The 23,276-nt window shown below is 53.3% G+C and overlaps 1 protein-coding gene across 11 annotated transcripts; it reads left to right on the plus strand.

The window, feature by feature from the left end:
* The first annotated feature begins 6,085 nt into the window (after positions 1-6,085).
* Positions 6,086-20,671, plus strand: KLF11 (KLF transcription factor 11). Of its 11 annotated transcripts, none has more exons than XM_049095325.1 (5): positions 9,797-10,001; positions 10,390-10,509; positions 11,013-11,282; positions 12,699-13,662; positions 15,009-17,630. In XM_049095325.1, exons 2-5 carry the CDS (start codon positions 10,477-10,479, stop codon positions 15,287-15,289), a joined length of 1,548 nt encoding a protein of 515 aa, XP_048951282.1. In that variant the 5' UTR covers positions 9,797-10,001; positions 10,390-10,476; the 3' UTR covers positions 15,290-17,630. The 11 variants fall into 11 exon arrangements, with proteins under 11 accessions (XP_025310469.1, XP_025310463.1, XP_025310468.1 ...); XM_049095324.1 differs by lacking the exons at positions 9,797-10,001; positions 10,390-10,509 and adding exons at positions 10,010-10,223; positions 20,655-20,671 and having other exon boundaries at positions 15,009-15,292; XM_025454684.3 differs by lacking the exons at positions 9,797-10,001; positions 10,390-10,509 and adding an exon at positions 6,086-6,239.
* Positions 20,672-23,276: the final 2,605 nt, after the last annotated feature.

The following is a 23,276-nucleotide window of genomic DNA, read 5'->3' on the forward strand; positions in this document are numbered from 1 at the left end:
CACATCGTTACTATTACTTTCCTTGTGAGCCTCTGATCACAGGACAGTTTTGGGGTCATTACTTATTGAGTAATTGGGATGTGGTAGGCATCTCTGCCAAGAATTTATAGGAACATCACCTCATTTAATCCTCATGACATTCTTCTATTTTTTGCTTTTATTTTATTTTTAAAGATTTTATTTATTTATTCATGAGAGACACATAGAGAGAGAGGCAGAGACATAGGCAGAGAGAGAAGCAGGCTCCCTGCGGGGAGCCCAATGTGAAACTCGATCCCAGGACCTCGGGGTCACACCCTGAGCCAAAGGCAGACACTCAACCACTGAGCCACCCAGGCGTCCCATGACATTCCTCTAAGTAGATATTTTTACTATCCCTCTTTGACCGATAAGGAAAAAGGCTCAGAGAAGTTAAGCAACCTGCTCAAGATCACCCAGGTGGTGACTGAACTCCATGGGGGCAGGAACTGTGTCACACGCATCCCTCCCCAGTGGCTAGCAGAGCACCAGGCTTCCTCAGGAACATGCCTGCTCTGCAACACAGCAAACCCCCAGGCCATTGTCTTGATAACTGCCTCCATCAAGTCCCTCCTGCCTTCCTGCCCAGGGCTTCCCAGCGCCCTCCGTGGCCAGCAGTATCAGCAGAGGTGTCACTCCTGCCCCCGGAAGCCCCCCTGGCAGGAGGCAGAGGAAAAGGCAGTGAAGCGGCTCCCAAACCTAGAGCCCTGAGTGCTTGCTGCTCCCAGCTCTGCTGATGCCCTGATGCCAGAGCGGACCGGCCCAGAGAGGGACCCAGGCAAGGTGCCCAGGACAAATCAGGGCGTGAGGCATTTCCTAAGCTCATCTCGGCTAGGCGGGTCGCTAACTTCTTGGTGAAGAGTGAGCCCGGTCAACACCCTCCTGCTCTCCAGTCAGAGTGGCTGGAGCTTCCAGTTCAGGGTAGAGACAAGTAGAAGATGGTGATGATGGTAAATGTGAGTGAAGAGACGCCCCATGGGGACACCGAAGAGGGGGACGGATGGCAGCCTGGGTGGAGGGGGTAGCACAGCTAGCTGGGGCCCCCACCACCAGTCTCTTGGTGGCCGGGCAAGCAGCTGGCAGTGGGGCCAGCCAGCCGGCTCCTGCTTCTGCCACTCTCAGCCCTGGGCCGGGGCATCTTCCGCAAAGAGTTATAATCCAACCCTACGGCAGGTCAGGGCCAGGCCAGCAGGGCCACAGGAACAGGGCAGCCGGCCAGAGGCTCAGCCTGGTGCTCCCCGGAGGGCAGGAGCGGGAAGTGGGACAGACCCTCGCGCCCCGACTTGTCCCGGGCACCTTGCCTGGGCACCTTGCCTGGGTCCCTCTCTGGGCCTCCACTCCGTCATCAGGGCGTCAGCAGAGCTGGGAGCAGCAAGCGCTCAGGGCTCCAGGTTTGGGAGCCGCTTCACTGCCTTTCCCTCTGCCTCCTGCCAGGGGGGCCTCAGGGGGCCGAGTGCCACCTCTGCTGGTGCTGCTGGCCATGGAGAGCTCTGGGAGGCCCTGGGCAGGAAGGCGGGACGAGTTCCCCGGGAGATGCTCCTCACCCGCCGCCCCGCTGGCCCCGCTGCCTGTCCAGGCTGCGGCCAGGCCTGCCCTGGGTGATTGCAGAAGCCGTGCTGGCAGCCTACCCAGCTCCAGGCAGGTGGCCAGGCAGGCGGGCTGGGTGGCCACGGGGATACTTGGATCGTCGCCCTCCCAGGCCAGCGGGTAGTTTGTGCTGTTGTCCAGGGCCACATCGGCCGCCAAAGGCTTTCTGTTGGGCTTTCCCCAGGACAGCAGCCTTGGAGCATCCATCTAGGGGGCCTTACCACCTGGTGGAGGGCACCGAGCTGGTAAGTCAGTCTGGAGGTGTGGGTTCTAGTAGCTTCTCTGTGTACACTTTGGACAAGATGCCTCTGTTTTCTGGGTCTGTTTCTCTTCCCCAAATGAGGCGGTTGGACTGTATCAGTGGTTCTTACAGCAGGGGCCCTAGAAGAGTGGTGTCAACAACATCTGGGAACTTGTTAGAAACACAAATTCTCAGACCCCATCCGAGACCTCCTGAGCCCAGCAGTCTGTGTTCTAACAACACTCCCTCCAGGGAACTCTGGTGCTGCTTCGTGTGAGGACAGCTGGCGTGGATACTCTCAAAGGTCTCTTCCCAAGGCCTTTTCACTCTCTCGGGCACCCATTGTGTGTGCAATGTGGACACGGTGTGTCATCAACACTAAAACGTCCCCTCCGTTCCTCAGATGTCTACCACCCACTGGCTCCTTAGTTCCGATGACAGCTCCTGGGGGAAATCGTGCCGGACTACTCTCCCCAGCTCTGCAGGCGGAGGGAGCCAGGACTCCTCTGCTCCGCCTGCACTCATGCCTCCAGCAGGCGCCTGGTGGATAGTACATTCCCTTGTTTGTGGATCGGTTTCTCTCGCCAAGTGGAGCCTCAAGGGCAAGAGTTGGTCTTCCTCTGTGGTCCTGGAGCACCCAGCACACAGTAGGGGTCTCCTTCCCAAAACAAGAGACTATATCGCGCCTGGGCTCTCAAGGCCCCCCTGCAAAGAAGCCTCCAGGGGACCCATCCTGAGGCTTTCCTTTGGCAAAAGCTGCAGCCTGAGGCCCACATGGCTTTGCTTCTGGAGCCTGGGGACCTGACCCATAGGTACAAACTGGTTCTCCCTCTTGGAAGGTTTGAAGGCATAATATATAGGCTGTGCTCCAGCCTGGAGACACACAGTCACAGGAGGACATGACCAGGCACCACCTACTTCCTCACCCGCTCCCTTGGAGGGGCGAGATCCAGCCATCCCCTTGTGTTTGGTGGGAGCTGCAGCAGCGCCTCCTGTCACCTGGGCCCACTTACAGGGACTCCCCTGTCTTCTTACTGCCTGTTTGCCAGAGAGTCCATAAAAAGAAGCCCTGGACTCAAGTCCAGGAGATGGGCCGTGGCACAAATGGCACCAGCAGCACCAGACAGGCAGGTGGCTCCACCTCTGTAGCTCTTGGTTTCTTCACTGTAAAATGGGGCCAAACCAGAGGATTAAAAGGGAGGAAGAGCTGGCACCTTGCACAATTCTTGACTCATATTTGGTACCTAATTAACATCTGTTGAGCTGAACCTTTTTTATAACTCAAGTGCATCAGACATCATTATTATTTCTCTTCTGAGCAAAGTGGTTCCACATAGACTATACCTCGATTTCCCCATCTGTAAAATGGCCTCAATTTCCCCATCTGTAAAATGAAGGGGTTGCTTAGGATGATGTGTGCCTCAGCTGCCCCTACGAGCCCCTCTGCTGCCCCAGTGCCAGCACCCTGGCAGGGCTAGAGGGACAGGGGCCCTAAGGCATTAGGGGTGACAGACACCCACTGCCAGGTTGGTGGATCGATTACCCAACAGATGGGAGATTGTATGGGTTGGTGATTCATTAATCCATCTTCTCATCAGTCAGCAATGAGGTAAGTCGCTTAGTAAACCAGACCACAGTCAACCAGCTAGTCGGTCTGCAGCACATTCTGGTCCTTGTGTGGCTTCCAGCCAGTGAGCCCAACCCAGGAGGAAGAGAGGAGGATCGGACCCGGGCCCACGGGAGCCAGGTCTCCCCCTCACGTCAGCTCCACCTGCACCTCCACCCTGCCCCCTGCCTGCTTTGCTTTGCTGCTCTGAGTTGCACAGCTGGGCTCTGGCCAAAGCTGAAACCCTCAAAAGCTGGCAAGGCCTGGGACTGCCAGTCAGTGCCCCATGGGAGAGGTGCTGAGGGTCAGGAGGAGGAATGGGTCTGCTGGCCGTGGGTCTTTGCATCTCGGCTGCACCCAGGCAGGGGCCAGAGTGCAGTGGAGTCAGCTCCAACCACCTGTTTGTTCATTTCTTCCTTTCTTTTCAAGATTGTATCCACTTATTTGACAGAGAGAGCAGAGGCAGGGGGAGCTGCAGAGGGAGAGGGAGAGGCAGGCTCCCTACTGAGCAGGGAGCCGGATTCGGGGCTCAATCCCAGCACCCTGCTATCATGACCTGAGCTGAAGGCAAATGCTTAACCGACTGAGCCACCCAGGCGCCCCTCCAACCACCTGTTTCTGATCTCGCTTTGAAATCAGCTCCTCCTGGTTCAACATGGAAAGGAGTCCAGCCAGCTCTTGTAGAATCCTGGCTGTCAGAGATGGAATGGGCCTCTGGAAACATCTAGCCTACAGATTCCCACATTTGGGCATTTCACTGACCATAAAACTTCAGAAAAAATCTGGGGAGCTGCCAATGTTTTGCTTTCACAGGTTAAGGCATTCTGTACCATCTGCTTTCACTACCTCTTCCTAAGACTCAGGACATTCTAACAAGAAAAAAATTAAGAGGATATAATCTCTGTAATAAACGATAGTCCTTAAATTGTACTTTGCTAGGTGAGGAAAAAAATGCAACAAAACCATGGCAATGAACTGGATCATAGTTTGGGACTGATTAGAATCACAGAGCTGAGTCAGATAACTGAGCTCAAAGATGAGGAAGAGGCCCACCCCAGGTGACCCAGCACTTTAATCCCTGGAGCTAGGACAAGAGCCTAATTCTTGGTCCAGGGTCACTCCACCATTATGACTGGGACTTCAGGGTGGCGGGCAATCACTGTCACTGTCTGAGTCTGTTCCAAATCTTTCTCATCCCACCAGGGCCTGCTCCCCAGGGACAGCTCCCACATCACCAGGAAGGCGGGTCACACATAAACACCTTGGCTGGGCCTTCTATCTTCTCCATCCCAGAATCATCCTGGATCTCCAGCCATTTCCTCTCCTTTCCCATGTTCTCCCACAAGGCAAGCCCTTCATCCTGCTCAGGGCCAACTTTCCTGTCGCGTGTCCCCCTGGCCCTCCCCAACACACTTCCCTCACCCCCTCCCCCCGTCCTCCCAACCCCTGTCTGTCTTGCATCATTCACTTTTCTCCACTGGCCCCTTGTCTTCAGCATATAAACATGCTCAAGTTTCTGTACTGTCATTTAAAATTCCTTCCAAAGTCCACGGAAAAAGAAATCAAGATGGCTTCTAAACATATGAAAAACTCAGAAGGAAACTCCCATCAGAGAAATGCAATATGATAGTATGAGCTCTCATTTTTTCCACTTAGCTCAGTAAAGGTCAGAAAATTTGAGAAGGCCCAGGATTAGTGAAGAAATAAGGGACTGGCTTTGCAGTCCATTGTTGGTGGGATAAATTGGCACGAGTTCACGTTTACAGGAAAACATGACCATCTTTCTAAATTTAAAATGCACGTACTCATGTATCCAAAGGGTTACAGCAGCCGTATTCCCAGCAGCCCCAGGTTGGAAACAATCCTGAAGTCCACAGAAGAATGGGCCAATGCATCATGGCACATTCTGCAACAAGAATACAATAATTCCAACTACACACAACTACATACCAGACTCAAAAGAGAACCAAAGCATTCTCTCTGTACAAGTTTCAAAATATGCAAAAGTTTCTGGTGTTAGAAGCCATGATAGGGATTGTCTTAGCTGGGGTCAGGGTGGGGCTTCTAGGATATTCTGTTTCTTGATCCAGGTGCCAGTGACATCAAGTGTGTGCCTTGTGCAAATTCAGTGAGTTGTACCCTTTCATTTCCACATTTTCTTGGATCTGTACTGTATTTCACTGGAGTTTATCTAAAGGAAAAAGGGCAGAGAAGAAATGCTGGGACAATTGACCCAGCCATTCCAATTGTAGGAGGCGATCCTGTAGATGTCCTCGTACATGGGCCAGCTATGCTCGGACATCACGTCCTGGCAGCTGGAATTAACCTGAACACCCTGCTGATTTAACCAGGGGTGCTTAAGTAAGTTAGGATACATTCATATAATGGAACATTATTCAACCCTTACAAGTCATGAGATTTATTTCTTGGAAATGACCAAACAGGGTTCAGAAGAAGCACGAAGACTGTCGTGCAAGGGCATGTTTGCACATGCACAGATTCTGGAAGGTCACAATGGACTATGGTGGCAGTCTGGTCAGTGGCCATTGTGTGTGCCCACATCCAGTCTGTCCACACCCATCTGAGCCTGTAGGGGCTGGTGCCGATGATGGCCTCAGTGATGTCTCCCAGTGAATGAATGACTTGTAGCTGTCTTAGGTTTACAAACATGCCACTATCCCTCTGATGCCACGTGGGACCAGCATCCAGGGCTTGGTGTCACCACAGCCTCGCGTGCATGTATGTGTGTGAAGAAAGGCTTCGTGGAGAAGCAGTATCTGGGTAGAGGTGAGAGAGGAATAAGGAGGGACTGGCATGAGCAAAGACCTGTCTGTCTGTCTGTTGGTCACATGGGCTAGACAAGGGAAGGATAGAGCCTTCTGCTTGAAGAGCCCTGGGCCTGCCTGCTGCCCAAGTTTCCAGATATTCCTGCTGTCTGGGGAGCAAGCGCAGAGCCTGATGTAGAGAAGCTCATGTTCCAGGCTCACAGCGAGCAGCTGCCATCTCTTATTCTACGGAGACACTCCAGCCGCATGACTTGGCCACACTGGCACGGCTGGGGTTTGGATCCAGGTCTGACTTCCAGGCCCTGCACTTGGCATTCTGCTGAGTTGTCTTCCTGCTGTAGGGAAGTTAGGGAGGGCTTCACTGAGGAGTCACAGTCTCACAGTCAAAGGAGAGAAGGGTTGCCATGTGCTGTGCATAAGGCACACCATGTGCAAAGCAGAAGAGGGTGACTTGACCCAACGTGGGGCTGGGGACTGTAGGCACAGAGTTCTGTACTGGAGCAACGGAGGCATGAAAAGGGATTTGGGGAACTAGTCAGCATGATGCAGAAAGCTCTGGCCTGGGGCAGTTATGCAGAGTCATGGACTCTTGCCTAAGAAGTGAGGTTCAGTCTTGGAACTACTTCGCTTCCAGCTGTGAGTTTTCATACCATTCTGGTACCATCTCTACGTTGAGAAGATCATTCTAGCAGTGAGATGAAGGGTGGCGGATGGTCAGCAGTGAGGCCGGAGGCAGGGAGATGTGCTGGGAGGCAGTTGGCAACAACTCAAGTGAGAGAGGATGGTGGCCTGGGCTGGGGCATGAGTGGGTGATAGAAGGCGCTAGTAACGTGAAAGATATTTAGGAAGGAGAAGGACATGAAGGAATTGTCAAAGGGAAGCAAGTGCAGGAAAGGGAAGAGTCCAGGTGACTCTGATCTCTGGGTAAAGTTTCTGGGTATCTGGTGATGCCCTTTCCAGAGGGGAGAAGTCCAGATCTAGATAGACTGTGAGTTCAGTGTCAAGGACATGGAATTAGAGGTGTCTGCAGGATGTCCAAGTTGACTGGGTGGGGCGTGGGCGGGGGTTGGGAGGGAGCCGTGTTTGCCTTTATTCGCTCATTCAACCAATGGCAACTGTGTGCCTGCACTGGGCCAGGCACCAGGGCTTCAGAGTGGCTCAGATAAACTCCCTAGCCTAGGGAGAGTTCCTTCTGGCGGGGAGCTTATTAACAAATAACTAAAATTGAAAAGCGACAGATCATGAAAGGTGCCGGGAAGGGGCGGAAAGAGAAGCGGAGAGGAGTTATTTTACCCCCCACCCTACCCCACCAGAGCAGGCCTGCGGGGAGGGGCAGTGCATAGACCCCTGGGCCTCACCCACTGCTTTACTAGCAGAAAGGGGAAGCCCTGCATGCTCTTGTGGCCTGTCCCTTGGGCCCTGGGCTTCTAGAGCTCAGAGCACAGTCTCCACAGTGCAGGGATGGGATCCTCCGCTTTCCCAGTCATTTGCTTTTAGGGCTGAGGACTCCTCCCCGTGGCCTTTGCCCCTCCGCTGCACCAACCCCGTATCTCAGCTCAGCAACTGTGCGCCCTGTGGGTGGATGAAGTGTTGTCCCACGGGGGTGGGGGTGGGGCTGCAGGTTGTAGGGGTACAAGTAAACACAGCCTGCAAGAACTTAGAGCTGCAGAAGTGGGTAAGCCACACCCAGGCAAGGGCAACTCAAGTACAGGGAGGGAGAAAGATGCCAGTGGGTCTCTCTCTCATTCAAGTCAGAGGACTTCTTGGAGGGGGCGATGCTGACACGGTGTCTGGGAAGAATGGGAGGGTGTCGCCAGGCACCTTTCAGGTCTTGGTTCACCCTCTCCCTGCCTAAGAGAGTGGAAACGAGCCCAGAGCTGCCTGGGAAGGAGCGTCAAAGGCAGACTGGGCTCTGGGCGCCCGCAGAAAGGAGCCGGGGATGCGGGAACGTCACCTGGAGCCAAGCCCGCTTTCGAAACTCCTCCCCATCAGGGATACGCTCCTAGGAGCCAACCAGAGATAAAGGAACGCAAACCACCAAGCAAAACCTGGTGAGATCTCCGCGCGGGAGCGATCCACGTCCGGGGCCCGCACCAGGCCGGCCGCGGGCGGGACCCCCTTAAGCACGCCCCGCGCCCCGCCAGCCTGCCGGCCCCGGGACTTCCCCCGGCCCTGGGCGCCGCCCCGCCGTCCAGCCGGGCTCCCGCCAGCGCCGCCGCCGCCGCGGCGGCCGGGACCTTTCCCCTACTTTCCAGGGCCTCAGGCCCCGCCCCCGACTCCGACCAAAACACGTGCCGCATCCCGCCCTGCCAGATCACGCCGCGGCCAGGCTCCGATCACGCGGCGCCCCGCGGCGCCCATTGGCCGGCGGCGCAAAGGCCGCGCGCGGATTGGCTGGCGGGCGCCCGGCCCCGCCCCCGCGGGGCGCGGTGTATTTTGGTTCCCTTCGCGCCACGCCCCCGCGGCCGCTCCCTCCGCGGCCGCCCCGCCCCTCCCGCACCGCGAGGGCCGCGCCGGGGCAGAGCGGCGCGGGCGGGCGGAGGCTCGCGCCGGCCGCAGCAGCTCCGGGTGGCCGCCGCCCGTGGGGCACGTGCGGCTGCAGCCGCGCGCCGAGCTCCCGCCCCGAGGCTGCTTTGTTGCCTCCGGGCCGCCGGCACCATGCACACCGCGGGCTCCGGGGGCGCGGGCGACGCGCGTGCGGTGAGTGAGCGCCCATCTGGACGAGGGGCGAGGCGGGGACGTGCCGCCCGTGCGGGGCCTGGGCGCGGGAGGGGGCGGGGCGCGGGCCCGGCCGCATCCGCACCCGCGTCCGCACCGGTGGGGGCCCTTGCGGGCTCCGGAGCCGGGAAGGGCAGCGGCCGCGCGGGGACGCGCCGGCTGCCCGGGGGCGTGTGCCCCGCGCCGCCCTGCGCGTAGCTTTGTCTGGCGTTTCCGCAGCGGCCGCCGGCTCCCGGCGCGGGGCTATTTCCAGCCATGACGTCACCGGGCCGTGCGAGGAGGCGGCCGTTGGGCGGGGCGCGGCTGGCGGGAGAGCGACACGCGGGCGGCGGGGGTGCGGCGAGCGGGCGGGAAGGTGGCACGCGGGGGCCGGGGGCGGCGAGCGGGCGGTGGGAAGGGGTAGGGGGCGGGGCAGGGGCGGGGCGGGCGGGAAGGTGGGCAGGGAGAGGGGGCCGGGCAGGGGCGGGGCGGAGCTGAGATGGCCTGTGCAGGGGCCGAAGCTGGCGGGAAGGTGGCACGCGGGGGAGGGGCTGGGCAGGGGCGGGGCGGAGCGGGCGGGAAGGTGGCGCGTGGGGGGGCGGCTGGGCGGGGCGGAGCGGGCGGGAAGGTGGCGCGCGGCGGGTGGCCAGCGGGCGGTGGGAAGGGGTGGGGGCCGGGCCGGGGCGGAGCGGGCGGGAAGGTGGCGCGCCGGGGGGCAGGGGGCGGCGAGGGGGCCGGGCAGGGGCGGGGCGAAGCTGGCGGGAAGGTGGCACGCGGGGGGCGGGGCAGGGGCGGGGCTGAGATGGCCTGCGCAAGGGGAGGAGCCAAACTGGAAAGGTGTTGGGGCGGGCGAAGCTGGAATGCAGAGGGTATTCAGGGACCGGGACGGGGCGAGGCTAGCCAGGTTGGCGGGATGGCACCCTCAAGGAGGGGGCTGAGTGCGCTGAGGTGGGGCTCTCTTCTCACCCAGGCCGCCGGGTGTCGGGCCTGAGGGCTGCAGGGAGTTGGCGGCCTAGACCCAGGACCTTGGTCATGGAGACTCGAGCACCCTGAGGGCCTGAGAGAGGTGTGGGAGCCCTGTGCGCCTCCAGAACAGACCTCGCGCCCCTGGTGGTCCAGCGAGCAGGCAGACGGCAGCCCCATGTCTGTGACCTCAGGCTTCCGAGGCCTGGGGTGCAGACAGAAGCTGGGTCAGAGCTGCACTTGCAAAGGCTGCTACGTTCCGGGCGTGAAGTGGGGGAGACCTGGCGCTTGGGCGAGCCAAGTGGAAACGTGTATCCTCATAGATGTAAAGGGTCTTTGGGAAGAGATCCGTTGCTTCCAGTTGCTTTTCTTCCCCTTCATCCCTCCCCCTGCTAAAAGGACCTGTGTGACCCACAGGAAGGACATCTGTTTCCTGGGCTGTGCTGGTTTTTTAAAATTTTTTAAATTCTTATCTTCTCTATCTTATCTAGCCTTGTGGCAGTAAGGAGTTACTGAGTGTTCCTCACAGTCTGAGGAACAAGGCTCAACCAGCATGAGCTCCCCACTTCCTGGCACCCATGGAGTTGAGCCACTGGAAACTTCTGTGTATGGTGATGCCCTGACTTGAGAAGGCCGTGCTGAGTGCTTCAGAGAGTTGGCAAAAATGCATCTGTAGGGACACTCTTCTGGTGGCTTTGCCAATTCTAAAGAACCATGTGTCCTCTTAGCCAACTGAAGAGTTGGTGTCAGTTTCTCCTCTTGGCTGGACAGTGTCACACTGGCCACTTTGGCTTACACCTGGGGGATTCAAGTCTTACTGATCATTTACCAAAGGAAAACACACAAACTTACCTTTTCTTCAATATCAGGGTTTTCCATGCTTGCCATTCAAGTCCAGTCATCTTCACTTTTCAGAACATTGGTTTAAAAGTGAAATCGTCATCAATGTTCTGTTGGCATGTTTTCCTGGAATACAGATTGTGTTGTGCGTGGAGTATCGTGTGTGTGTTAAAGTGCATAGTGCAGGCGCCTGGTGTGTGTACCCGTTTTTCCCATTGGGGTTACCCTCTCTTTTCCCCTGAACTGAGAAGCCGTTGTGTTGTGTCGCCTTCAGGTGGACATCATGGACATCTGTGAGTCAATCCTGGAGAGGAAGAGGCATGATAGCGAAAGGTCTACATGCAGCATCTTGGAGCAGAATGACATTGAAGCAGTTGAGGCTCTTGTTTGCATGAGCTCCTGGGGTCAAAGATCCCAGAAAGGTGACCTATTAAAGATAAGACCCCTCACACCTGTTTCTGACCCTGGGGATGTCACCACCACTGTGCATGTGGACTCAGCCTCGCCTGAGCTACCAAAGGACTTCGACTCATTATCAACTCTGGTAAGAAGTGGGGAGGAGAACATTTTGTGTAGTGACTGAAGTATATTAAATAAATGTGCTGAAGAACTTATGGGTGGGTTCATCGGGCTGCTGGTAGGCAAGTGTATAACCTCCTCTAGGTGGGTCCTAAGGGCGAAAATTTCTCTTACTTACTGAAAATATGTTCTTTCCATTAATAGATCATAGCTTGCAGCCACAGGGTTAAAATGTTCACAAGACTCCTACAGATTGATGTGAGATGGTAAAATGTACTTGCTTCTCTGGGGAATTGCAAAGAGGGGGCTTAGCTTCCCCCCAGATGACCCATTCTGGGATCAGGATACGTGGGTGGCAGCTAGAAACAGCCTGTGCTTTGGCACCAGCCTTTATTAGCTGGGTTGAAATACTGGCCCCTGCTTCCCTGGAGCAACCCACTTCTACTTGTGTGAGCTGGGTCCAGTCAAGCATGGTTTTTGTTTTCCTAACTTGCTAGAGCTACACAAGGGCTGGTAGAGATGGCTTCTCAGCTTGGAGAAGTTGAGAATGGGCTAACAGAAGTGAAAATTAGAATCTGATTGTCTTAGGCTAGAGGCTTGCACTGGAAGGAGAATGTGGAAAGCAGATGTGGGAAGAGGGATGAGAAGGGACTTGTGGGCAGTGGAGAGAATTGTACAAGCACCTCGCGGAGGTATATGGCTTCAGCTCTTCTACAGGGAGGCTGACAATAAGTGGGAGTTGTTGGGTGCTGCAGGAGACGCTTGGTTCAGGCAGAGCCACTGGTGAGAGCATGACCTTTGGGGGATTATTCTGATAGGTTTGGTTTTTTTTTTTTTTTTTTTTTTTTTTTAAGATTTTATTTATTCATGAGAGAAAGAGACAGAGACATAGGCAGAGAGAGAAGCAGGCTCCCTGCAGGAATCCCAGGACCCTGGGCTCATGACCTGAGCCGAAGGCAGATGTTCAACCACTGAACCACCCAGGTGCCCCATTCTTACTAGTGTCTGGTAGGGATACTAGTAGGGACTGGATATGTGTGTGTTGAATGATTAGCACTGGGATTTAAAATTAAAAAAAAAATGAGAATCAAAAAATATTGTGAAAAGCTCTTATTTTGAATATAAATTTGCTTTCTCATTTGTGGTCCTAATACTTAATTGCTCAGTTTGGTAACTGTGCAAGCCCAGGGGTGGCACTGACATTCTTAAAACTAAGCAAGTGGATTGGTTTGGGAGAGATCAGGAAATGGGGAAAAGCCTGGAATGTAAAGTATCTCACATAGACTTGAAATCCATGGGGTGCTGTTGTGAGCAGGCTGAGAGGAGTCTTTTCTAGATAGTTTTTAAAGGCATTGGGGGCATTGTGATCAAAGTAAGTCCTTTTTAAAATTTAACCAAAACAACCTTTTCACACAGTTTTGTTTTTGTTTGTTTTTTTAAGTGCATGACTCCTCCTCAGAGCCCTGATCTTGTGGAGCCATTGACAGGGACACTTGTTCCTGCCCAAGTAACTGATTCCAAAGCATGCTTGGTCACGGCCGTCCCCCCAGCCTCCGCTGAGGCAGGCCAAGTGCCAAGCAGGAAAGTGGAGAGGGGCCTTCCTGGTTTGAAGCCAGGGCCACAGGAACCAGCCCCTGGCCCTTCCTGCAGGCCCATGGTGACGAGTGTCATCCGCCATACTGGAGGGAGTCCTGCTCTTGGCCACATTCCTGCTGCCCACATTCAAGAATGCCAACTTTCTGTCGACCCAGAAGGAGAAGCACAGTTGTTGGGACATACCACAGCTCTGCTGGACACACAACTCACAGACAATCTGCTGAACACTAACCCGGTGTCGTGTCAGCCTTGCTTGCACAAGTCTGGTGGCCTGCTGCTCGCTGACAGAGGCCAGCAGGCAGGATGGCCTGTCGCAATTCAAACCTGCTCACCAAAGAATTATGAAAGTGACTTGCCAAGGAAAGCCACCCCTCTGATTTCTGTCCCTGTCTCCGGTTCCCCTGTCTTCTGCCAAATGATCCCTGTGACTGGACAGAGTGGCATGTTACCGGCTTTTTTGAAGCCTCCTCCCCAGGTGTCTGCAGGGACCGTCAAACCCATCCTGCCCCATGCTGCTCCAGTGCCCTCGCCTGTGTTCGTGGGACCCCCTGTGCCTCAGGGAGCTGTGATGCTGGTTCTGCCCCAGGTGGCCCTCCCCCAGCCTGCCACCTCTTCATCCAGTGTAGTGGCTGTGGGGAGTCCCAGGTTCTTGCCCCTTGCCCCTGCTCCAGTGTTCATCGCCTCTGGTCAAAACTGTGCCCCTCAGGTAGACTTTTCCCGACGGAGAAATTACATTTGCAACTTCCCAGGCTGCCGGAAAACCTACTTCAAAAGTTCCCACCTCAAGGCCCATCTTCGCACCCACACAGGTGAGTACACGGCAGGTAGGGCATCGGGACACCAGATCCTGTGTTTAAGAAATGCACCCTGAGCCTTCCTTGAGTGGGAGGGAAACACAAGAACCACTGGAAAAGGTGGAGAGCTGGCTGTTTTTCTTTGGCTCTGAAAAGCCTTCATAGTCTTGTAGGGATTGGGGTTCACATTAGTACACCCATCACTTTTTTCTAGAATGTGCCGTGTGCTCATCCCAGTATGTTAAATGTAGTGTAGTTCTAAGCTCGTGGTCCTTTGATACATTTTTAGGATGATGCTCGTGTTATTTTCTCTTTACGTTGCAGTAGACTTCTCAGGCTTTTTGCATCTTAGAAAATGTGCACTTCACATTCTGTAAACATGAGTAACTGTAGGGAAAGGAGGGTGACAGTGGGTTGTAGAATACAGCGTAGGAAGGGCTGGACTGCAGGGAGTTCCTGTCGTCTTCCAAAATACATTTCAGGTTGGGACGCCTCGTGGCTCAGTGGTTGAGAGTCTGCCTTTGGCCCAGGGCATGATCCTAGAGTCCTGGGATGGAGTCCTGCATTGGGCTCCCTGCAGGGAGCCTGCTTCTCCTCTCTCTGCCTGTGCCTTTCTCTCTGTGTCTCGTGAATAAATAAATGAAATCTTTAAAAAAAAATACATTTCAGGTTGATGGTTTCTAGTTAGCACGTGATCGCTCTAATCGTGGCAGCTCCCACTCACCAGATGAAGCAGAGTCTAGTATTTAGGTGTGACAGTCACGGCTGCATCAGAGCAATGGGTGCCCATAAAGGGCTCTATTTTTGAGGGAAGGAATTATTCCTTTTACGAATCTTCCCCCTGCCCCAAACTTATAACAATGAGAGATTTATTTTTATTTAAAAATATGTTTTGAGGGGCACCTGGGTGGTGTAGTCGGTTGGGTGTCCAGCTCTTGGGTCACAATCTCAGGGTCATGGAATTGAACCCTGCATCAGGCTCCATGCCCAGCAGAGTCTGCTTGAGACTCTCTACCCCTCTCCCGTGCACATGCTTTCGCTGCCTTTCTCAAATGGGTCTTAAAAAAAAACAAAAAACTTTTGAAATGTGAGATTCGTTTGACAGGTTTGGGCCCTGACATGTATCTTAGGTGTGGCAAAAAGAAATGGAGAGGATTTCTTGACTTTTGAACACCTCAATACCAGGTTAACAGGACATTGCTTTCTTAGATTTTGAAGAACAGAATTTAGAGTCAAGACGTGCTACTGTTCCACTAGGAGGTCGGCCTGAAGAACGGAATTTAAAACTGACGTGGGTTAACCCCTCCAATAAGGTGCTGAGCATTTACGTTTTCTTTAGTGTCTGTTTTCTTCCCTTTTAGGAGAGAAGCCTTTTAATTGCAACTGGGATGGCTGTGATAAAAAATTTGCTCGTTCCGACGAACTCTCTCGCCACCGAAGAACTCACACTGGGGAGAAGAAGTTTGTGTGTCCGGTGTGTGATCGGCGTTTCATGCGCAGTGACCACTTGACAAAACATGCCCGGCGCCACATGACTACCAAGAAGATCCCGGGCTGGCAGGCAGAGGTTGGCAAGCTGAACAGAATTGCCTCAGCAGAGAAACCTGGGAGCCCCCCAGTAAGCACGCCAGCCTCTGTGTGAAAGGTCAGCCAGGGAATTGCCAATGGGAGTTTCAAAGCATTTTTTCAGGAATGGAACTGATGGTTTTCTCTCAAAAAAAAAAAAAAAAAAAAAATTAGGGGGTAGGAGAAAGTGGGGAGCTGGTTCTGATGAAAGTATGTTAGCTTTTCCTTTTTGGTTGGGACCCTGTTCAGTATCTTTTGTAGTTTCAGAAGTTTTTTTGAGGAAATGGAAGAAAATTTGATCATCTGAATCACCAGCATTCAAACCGACGTTTCGGCAATAAAGTTTACAAAATCTGGATTTTTACAGCCTTTCTATTCATGTTTTGTAAAACTGAGACAGGGTACAAATTTTTATACTGTTTTTTATTAAAGTATTTATATTGTTGGTATTCAAATCACCTAGATAGGTGATCTTATGGTCTTCTTTTCAGATGGTTTTCGTAATAACTCTACTTTTAGTAAATTTGACATGTTTTTCAGCCACCAAAAAAATAAAAAAAAAAAAACAACAACCCACAAGTCTGTAATCAGGCTGTTCAGATCTAAGAATTTTTTAGAACCAGAACTGGTTTGAATAGGGGCTACTTAAATGGGGGAGGGGGAGGGGAAGAATTTGCATTTAGCTTTTTCATAGCATTTTCAAGAAATTCCAAGCAACAATTCCTTTAAGGCTGTAGCCCGAGGAATTAAAATTTTGGTTAAGTAGAACTAGTCATTTACCTATGTCCATGGTGTGACTTGTGAAGAATGTGCCCCAGAGGGTCATTCAGAGTACCTGAGAAATACCTGGTGAACAGTGAGCCGTAGGATCTGAGTGTCTGTGTCTTTGGGGGCCATTGCTCTGCTGAGAGCAACCTACTCAGTTTCCTGTTTGTACCTCAAACACCAAAAAAAAAAAAAGATAATGTAAGCACTCAAATCCAGCCACTTTGTTAATTGTCTGTTGACTTCTTTTGCTGTGGCCTTAACAGTGTTTTGTGGGTAGAGTATCTTAGAGAAGAAAATGTCCTTATTGGTTGGAGGAACTTTCCACTAAAAATACAGTTTGTCTGAGGTGAAGTGTACATGCAGAGAGTCCAGCTCCAATATTCGGATGTCATTTATTTGTTAAGTGTTAAGGACTATAGGAAATGTAAGTAACGCTAAAGGCAGTAATACTACTCAGCTTTTCTTTCATTCATTTTATTTGAAGGAAATTGATTAAACAAAATTACTCGGAATGAGGTGTTTTGCAGTCTGCTTAGAAAATAGACCCATGGTACCACTTTGAATCGTGTGATCTCTGGTCTTAATTCTACAGAGACCGCAGCCCCAGGGTCCAGGAAGCCACTGAGATTGCTTGCGTTGGGCGGCTTTGGGAATCCAGGCAGCACAGCTCATGCAAGGAACGTAGGAATGTTGCACTGCTTTGTGAGCCTGGGAACGGGTTTTTATTGTATATGTATTTAGATTTTGTCTTTGTGTCTTAGTTGTTGACGTTTATTTTTATTAAAATAATGGTGAGGTTGAAATATGGAATAAATACAATTAGGTTTTATGGTAACCATCACCTGGTCAGTCACTGTGTCGCCTGATATCCAGTAAGTTGCACCAGCTCCTAATCGACATACGTGTCTGAGTGCTGGCTCTATGTTTAGATGGCTTTAATATTTTTGGACACTTCGTAGTTGAGTTTCCCCTGCAGGCCATGGGATGATACAGTTGCAAGAGAACAGTGATTAAATGTATATAGCTCACATTCTCCACCGCCCAGTCTTTTCTCCCACTTATACCTGAAATCAGTGTAAGCATTTCTGACTATGTATATGCTGTTGAATGGCATTAAATTTGGATATTTTTCTTAATTATGCAAAATATTGGAGGTCCGACTAATGTTCTGGTGGATAATACAAGGTCTTTGAATACTGGATTACTTGTCACATTAAACTTCATTCTCTGAGCGTGGTGTTTCTAAAGAATAGATGTGTTAAAAATGGTTTTGATTTACACTTCCATTTCCTGATTAGATATAGAAATACCTTCTGTAAACGACTCCCGTTTGTTGATTGAAAGACCGTAAATTGGGAGAGTTTCCATCTGAAAAATACTGTCCTGGGCACCAGAAGCCTGGTGTGATCTCAGCACGGAGGCCCTCCGCCGGCGGCTCTGGGGGTCAGGAGCAGGGCGCGTGCGGCAGCCTCCCCCGGTGCACTTTATTGCCTGATCTTTTTTGACTTTGAGCCTTTTTAGTTAGTTTCAGTAATAAAATTTAAGACGTTTTGGAATTACGTTTTATGTAACAGACTTTGACTTATTATTTAAATATGTGTGATGTAATTTTTTTCTTTGAATCCCATAAACCTTTTTTGATTTGCAAACCGGACTCGTGTCCTATGTTATTCAGCTGCACCGGAATGTACCCAGTCTCTTCTCAGAAAAGAGTTGGGCCCTCCTTAACCCTCCTCTCTGTTTCCTGGGGCTCCCTTTAGATTCCTTGGAGGGTTCTATATGAAAGATATGTGCAAGGAGGCTGCCTCTGTGTGACCCCTCTCACACCGGTCCAGTTGTCACAGGATGGGACTGAGTGTGCTGGGTAACCTGTGACAAGAGCTGGCGTGGGAGGGAGTCTCTCCTCCCACTCCCCACCCCCCATGCCCCACCCCCGGCCCAGGCTCTACAGGTGTCAGAGAACCGTGGTCTTCACTCCCTTTTGGAGGCATGTTCTCTCTTGAGCCTGCTCCAGCTGGGACTTTGCATCCACTGCTCACTCAAGAAGCGGAGACTTCCAGCTCAGGCCTTGTCCGCCAGCAGCTTTGGACAGAGCTGATCGCCCCCTACAGGCCACACTCTCTTGCTTTCCTCGTGCTGCACTGTCCGCTCCTTTGCTGGTCGCCCCCCTTCTCCCTGACTCTTTTCCTACTCACCTCACAACCATGGTGGTCTTTTCTAGTCTTGGGCCTTAGATAGAAAGACCCTCTCGACCGTGGAGACCCCTGTGTATCTGCCCTTTGCGCGTCTCCCGTGAGCACCGAGTACCATACCCAGCTGTCTACTTGATGAGTGTCCTCTCAGCATCGCAAACTTCACCAAGCTCATCTTCTCTCCCATGCTCACTTTCCTCACAGTCAATCCCACTGTCTTTAAAAAGAACAGTGAGTCCATCCAGTGTTTAGGTGTAAAACCTTGGCATCACCTGGACTCCTCCCTCACTTGACGCTCAGTCTGTCGCAGTCCTGTGGACTCCCTGCCTTCCAAAGCTGGCCACCCTGGGGTGTGATTCCCAAGGCCACACTGCTCCTGGTCGTGTGTGCATGTGGCAGGGACGGGGTGGCTTTGCATTCAGCAGTCCCCCTGGAAAAGTCTTTCCAACTCCAAACATCTTTGTTTCTGGGGAACAGCCACAAGTGTGGTACCTTCAAGCTTCATGAATTTGTACTTGCTGTTCTTCCTCTGTTGTCACCAAGGTTCTGCTTCCTTGCTTAACATCCACTGTTCCTGTGCTTTCCACTTGCCTTTTTGTTTAGGGACTTCTATGGAGAGGAACTTGAGACATTTTCCTGAAAGCCAGGCCCTGTCCTGGGAGAAAGCCCAGGTACCGGGACTCCCCACCCTAGAGGGGTGAGACACAGTCCCCTTGAAGGAAGGCTCATTCCCAAAGGCCTCTTATCAGTCCCTAAGAAGCTTGGGTCCCAGTGGGTTCCAGGATTGTCCTGAGCTGGCTCTGTGGCTTCTTCCCAGCGTGTCTTGCTGAGCTCAGAGGACAAATTGGCCAACAAGCAAGATGATAAAGGGGAAACAAGATGCCACAAGCTGAGTACTGAGGAGGTAACACATGTACGATGCAATGACAGTCATATATAGTGACAGTGCTCACATGTCCTCCTCAGCTCTCAGTATGCAGTTCTGATGGCAGCCAGGGAGCCTTCCCAGGCACCCCTTTTCTGGACTCTGGAGCCTACAGGTTCTTTTTTTTTTTTTTTTTTTTTTTAATTTATGATAGTCACACAGAGAGAGAGAGAGGCAGAGACATAGGCAGAGGGAGAAGCAGGCTCCATGCACCGGGAGCCCGACGTGGGATTCGATCCTGGATCTCCAGGATCGCGCCCTGGGCCAAAGGCAGGCGCTAAACTGCTGCGCCACTCAGGGATCCCTACAGGTTCTGTCTTGAAGTCTAAAACTTGTATTTTTTGGAGTTTTATTGCAAACCTAATAAACTCACTGAAATACAGACTCCCATATGACGGGGATCCTATCACATCCACCTACCCACCCATCCATCCACCCATCTACTCCCTGTCCACCCATCCATTTATCCACCATCCAACAACTTTCAATGAACTGTCCTGTTGGAGCAGAAACCCAGAGATGAGTCGTTTTAGTTTCTGCCCCCAAAGAGCTCATCCTGCGGGTAAGATGTGAAAACATATGAACATTTCACAGAATAAAAGAGGATCAAGGGTCAGGGAGCACTGTGCAGTGAGTGGCTGATTGCCTGTACCACTGGAAGGTCTCCTGGAGGAACATGGGAAGTAAAGGTGAAGGGAAGGTCTTCCAGCTTCCAGGCCCTGGACCAGAACAGCAGCTAGCGCAGGACAAAGATGCCAATGTCCAACCCCCTCAGCCCCAAGGCTCTAGGTGCCAGAGGGTGGAGTGTGAGGGCCCTGGTGTAAGTGGAGGGGCCACTGCCGGGGCGGCAGCCTCATGCCTTCCCTAAGGGCCAGGCAGGCATCGCTGAGGGTTCCCCAGGGCAGGTGGGAGTAGGGAAGCAGCCCACATCTGCTGCAGACTCACCTGGGTTCCCATGAGGGATCTGGGGAAGGTGTGGGTCTTTGCCCCTCCTCCCCCTTTCCCGAACCTCCTTTCATGCCAACACTCTACCGCCTCTCCTGAGTAATTAACTGTCCCCAATCTTTCATGGCACCTGTCACTGTACTCACACCTGTTGTTTACCTGTTTGTCCCCTTCTGTAGACTGTGGCTTCCCCGAAGACAGGGCGGGCAGCCCTTCCTCGTGGCTGGTCTTTGTCCCTAAGACCTAGCCTCCTTCGAGGGGCAGGTGACTCCCTCAGCGTGTGCTAAATGGAGAGAAGTTCCAGCTCGAGTCAGGCTGCACTGGTTGAGGAGCTGGAGTGATGAGGCTGGGGCAGGAGTTCAGTCAGGAGGTTCCAGACCTGCAGAGAGAAGAAAAATGCTAAGAAATAGATCGGCTTTGAGCAGCAAAGGCTGTGGGGTCTTGATGGGGAAAGCCAGGAGGTAGCCAGTCCTGTCTACCAGTGTCCAGTCCAAGGGCGTGCGTGCAGACCAGTGGATGGCCCAGGGCAGAGGTGGCATGGGAGAGAACGGCCTTCTTTGCTTTCCTTGTTTTTTTTTTTTTTTTTTTTTTAAAGATTTATTTATTTGTAGGGCGTGTGGATGTAAGGAGACAAAAATCCTGAAGCCGACTCTCCGCTTGGCATGGAGCCCATAGGCGTGGAGCCCAACACGAGGCTTAATCCTGGGACTCCGAGATGGTGACCTGAGCCAGAATCAAGAGTCGGTCACTTAACAGACTGAGTCCTCTCCCACCAGAACCCCCCACCCCCAGGTGCCCCGAGAGGCCTTCTTTCCCGTGAAGGGGTCTGACAGGCCCCGGATTCCCTGCAGGCTGCTTTGGTAGGTAGTGTCGACTTGGCCTGCTGCAGGCCGACTCCTTTGTTGCTGAAAGATACTCTACTTTTCTAAACTTTAATTTCCATACATATGAAATGAGGCCTAAGCTGAAGAGGCCACGCATCTATCTCAGGGTCTGGTGCTTTTATTTTGCATGTGGCAGAAAGCCTTAGGTGGGGCGCCTGGGGGCTCCTCGGGTTAGGCATCTGACTCATGACCTCAGCTCAGGTCTTGATCTCAGGGTGGAGAGTTCAAGTCCCCCATGGGGCTCCATGCTGGGTTTGTTGCCTACTTAAACAAAAAAAAAAGCTTCGTTGTTTCCTACCCAAAAGAGCCAGGGCTCCCTGAAGGGGCACAGAAACGTCAGAACAAGCTTAGAGTATTCTCGTGTTGCCAGCTGCCTTCAAGAGTGTCAGGGACCGTGCTATACAGCAAAGGAGTCATTCCAAGGGACTGCACAGGCCAACTTGTGAACCATGTGAACATTAAAATAATAGAAATACAAATTCTGCTTCTGCCCAAGATGGAGTAACAAGAACCGAATACACCCTCTCAGCGGAAAGAGTAAGGGAGGGGATGCCTGGGTGGTCCAGGTCGTTGAGCATCTGACTCTTGGTTTGGGCTCAGGTGGTGATCTTGGGGTCCTGAGATCGAGCCTGGCATCTGGCTCTGCTCAGTAGAGAGTCTGGTTGAGATTCTCTCTCCCTCCCCCGCTCACCCCACTCGTGCTCGGTCTTTTTCTCTCCCCTCTCTCAAGTAAATAAATAACTCTTAAGAGAAAGAAAGAAGAAAGGAAGGAAGGAGGGAAGAAAGAAAAGGAAAGAAGAATGAAAGAGCGAGTAAGAGAAAACCCACCCAGATAAAATCGCCATCCTAGTGTTTTCAAGGAACTGGACCATAGGCCATGAAAGCCAGTCACCCCTGAGAGGAAACAAGTGGGGTGAACCCTGTGATCGCCCCCAGTTTGCTGCCTTGAGGACGTTTCCAGGGTGCCCTGGAGGGAGGGGAAAGCAGGCAGGACCCAGAGGAGTCCCCAAGTTGAGGAGATTGACACCGAGGGCCCAAGGATTCTAGGGTGGTGAGTGGTGGAAGGACAGAGTGCCGAGGAAGAGGGGGTGATGCAGAGAAGTCTGGAGACCGACCCAGGGTGGCCCTGAGCAACCCGTGGCAACAGCCTGAAACCCAAGGCAACTGTGCCCACGGAGCCCGAGGCCCCAACCCCATGCCCACCTGGCTCAACGTTCAAACCCAGGGATGCACTGTGCGAACCCAGGGAGCTGTGACATGGGTGCCCAGGCAGTTCAGCTGTGGGACACCCCTCCCGAAGCATCACAGAGGGGACATGCCCTTGCCCAAACCACCCTGAGATAGCTCTGCAGTGGCTGCATTTACTCCCAGGGCCCAGAGGCCTGCGGTTGGCCTCGAGGGGCCCCTCGAGCACGGGCTCCCAGCCCAGTGAGACCACGGCGGGGGGGACCTCTGCAACATTAAGAGAGGGAACACCTGGAAAAGGCCCAACTCCTGCTGGCAAGTGGAGGAGGGGCTCGAAGCCGTGGGTCCTTGCTCGTAACCTCCGGGTGTCCCTGAGGAAGAGCTGTGCCTCCGGGCAGACCAAACGCCGAGCCCCAGGCCCAGCCGGCCTCCTGTGGAGCACAGGCCAGCTCCTCCACCCACAGCCCCCGTCGCGACCAGGCCGCCACCTCTTACCCGCACGGGCTGGGCAGTGACAGCTCCCAGCCGTTTGTCGTGCGGGCCTCCCAGGAACTGTGGGCACTAGGAAGGACGGGGCCCTCTGCCGGGGACAAGATGAGCGAGCTACGGTCCCCGGGTCACTTGCTGGAAAGTGGGGCCGAGCGTGGGGTCCGGGCCTCCTCCTCCACGCAGGCCTCTCCTGGCTCACCCCCTCCCGGCTCTCGATGCAGAGAGAAGCAGATCGGCCTCTTCAGGGAGCCTCCTCAGGGAGCCCGGCTACTTCCGACCCCCCTTTCCAAGGGCGAGGGAGCAGCGGGGGCCGCAGGAGCCAGGCCGCAGCGGCTCCCGGTCCCTCCCCTGGGCTTGCACAGTACTCGTCTCGTCTTCAGGCACTTGTACAGACTGTGAACACACTCACACTCTCTCTCACACACACAATGTCTGTAACCTCACGATAGGTGCTACCAAGGTCGTGTTGTTTTTCTTTTTTTCTTTTTTTTTTAAGATTTTATTTATTCATGAAAGACACAGAGAGAGAGAGAGAGAGGCAGAGACCCAGGCAGAGGGAGAAGCAGGCTCCGTGCAGGGAGCCCGACGTGGGACTCGATCCTGAGACCGCGGATCACGCCCTGAGCCAGGGACAGGTGCTTAACCTCTGGGTCACCCAGGCGTCCCTGTTTTTAT

This window comes from Canis lupus, chromosome 17 (assembly GCF_003254725.2).
Source record: "Canis lupus dingo isolate Sandy chromosome 17, ASM325472v2, whole genome shotgun sequence".
In the NCBI taxonomy this organism is placed as follows: Eukaryota; Metazoa; Chordata; class Mammalia; order Carnivora; family Canidae; genus Canis; species Canis lupus.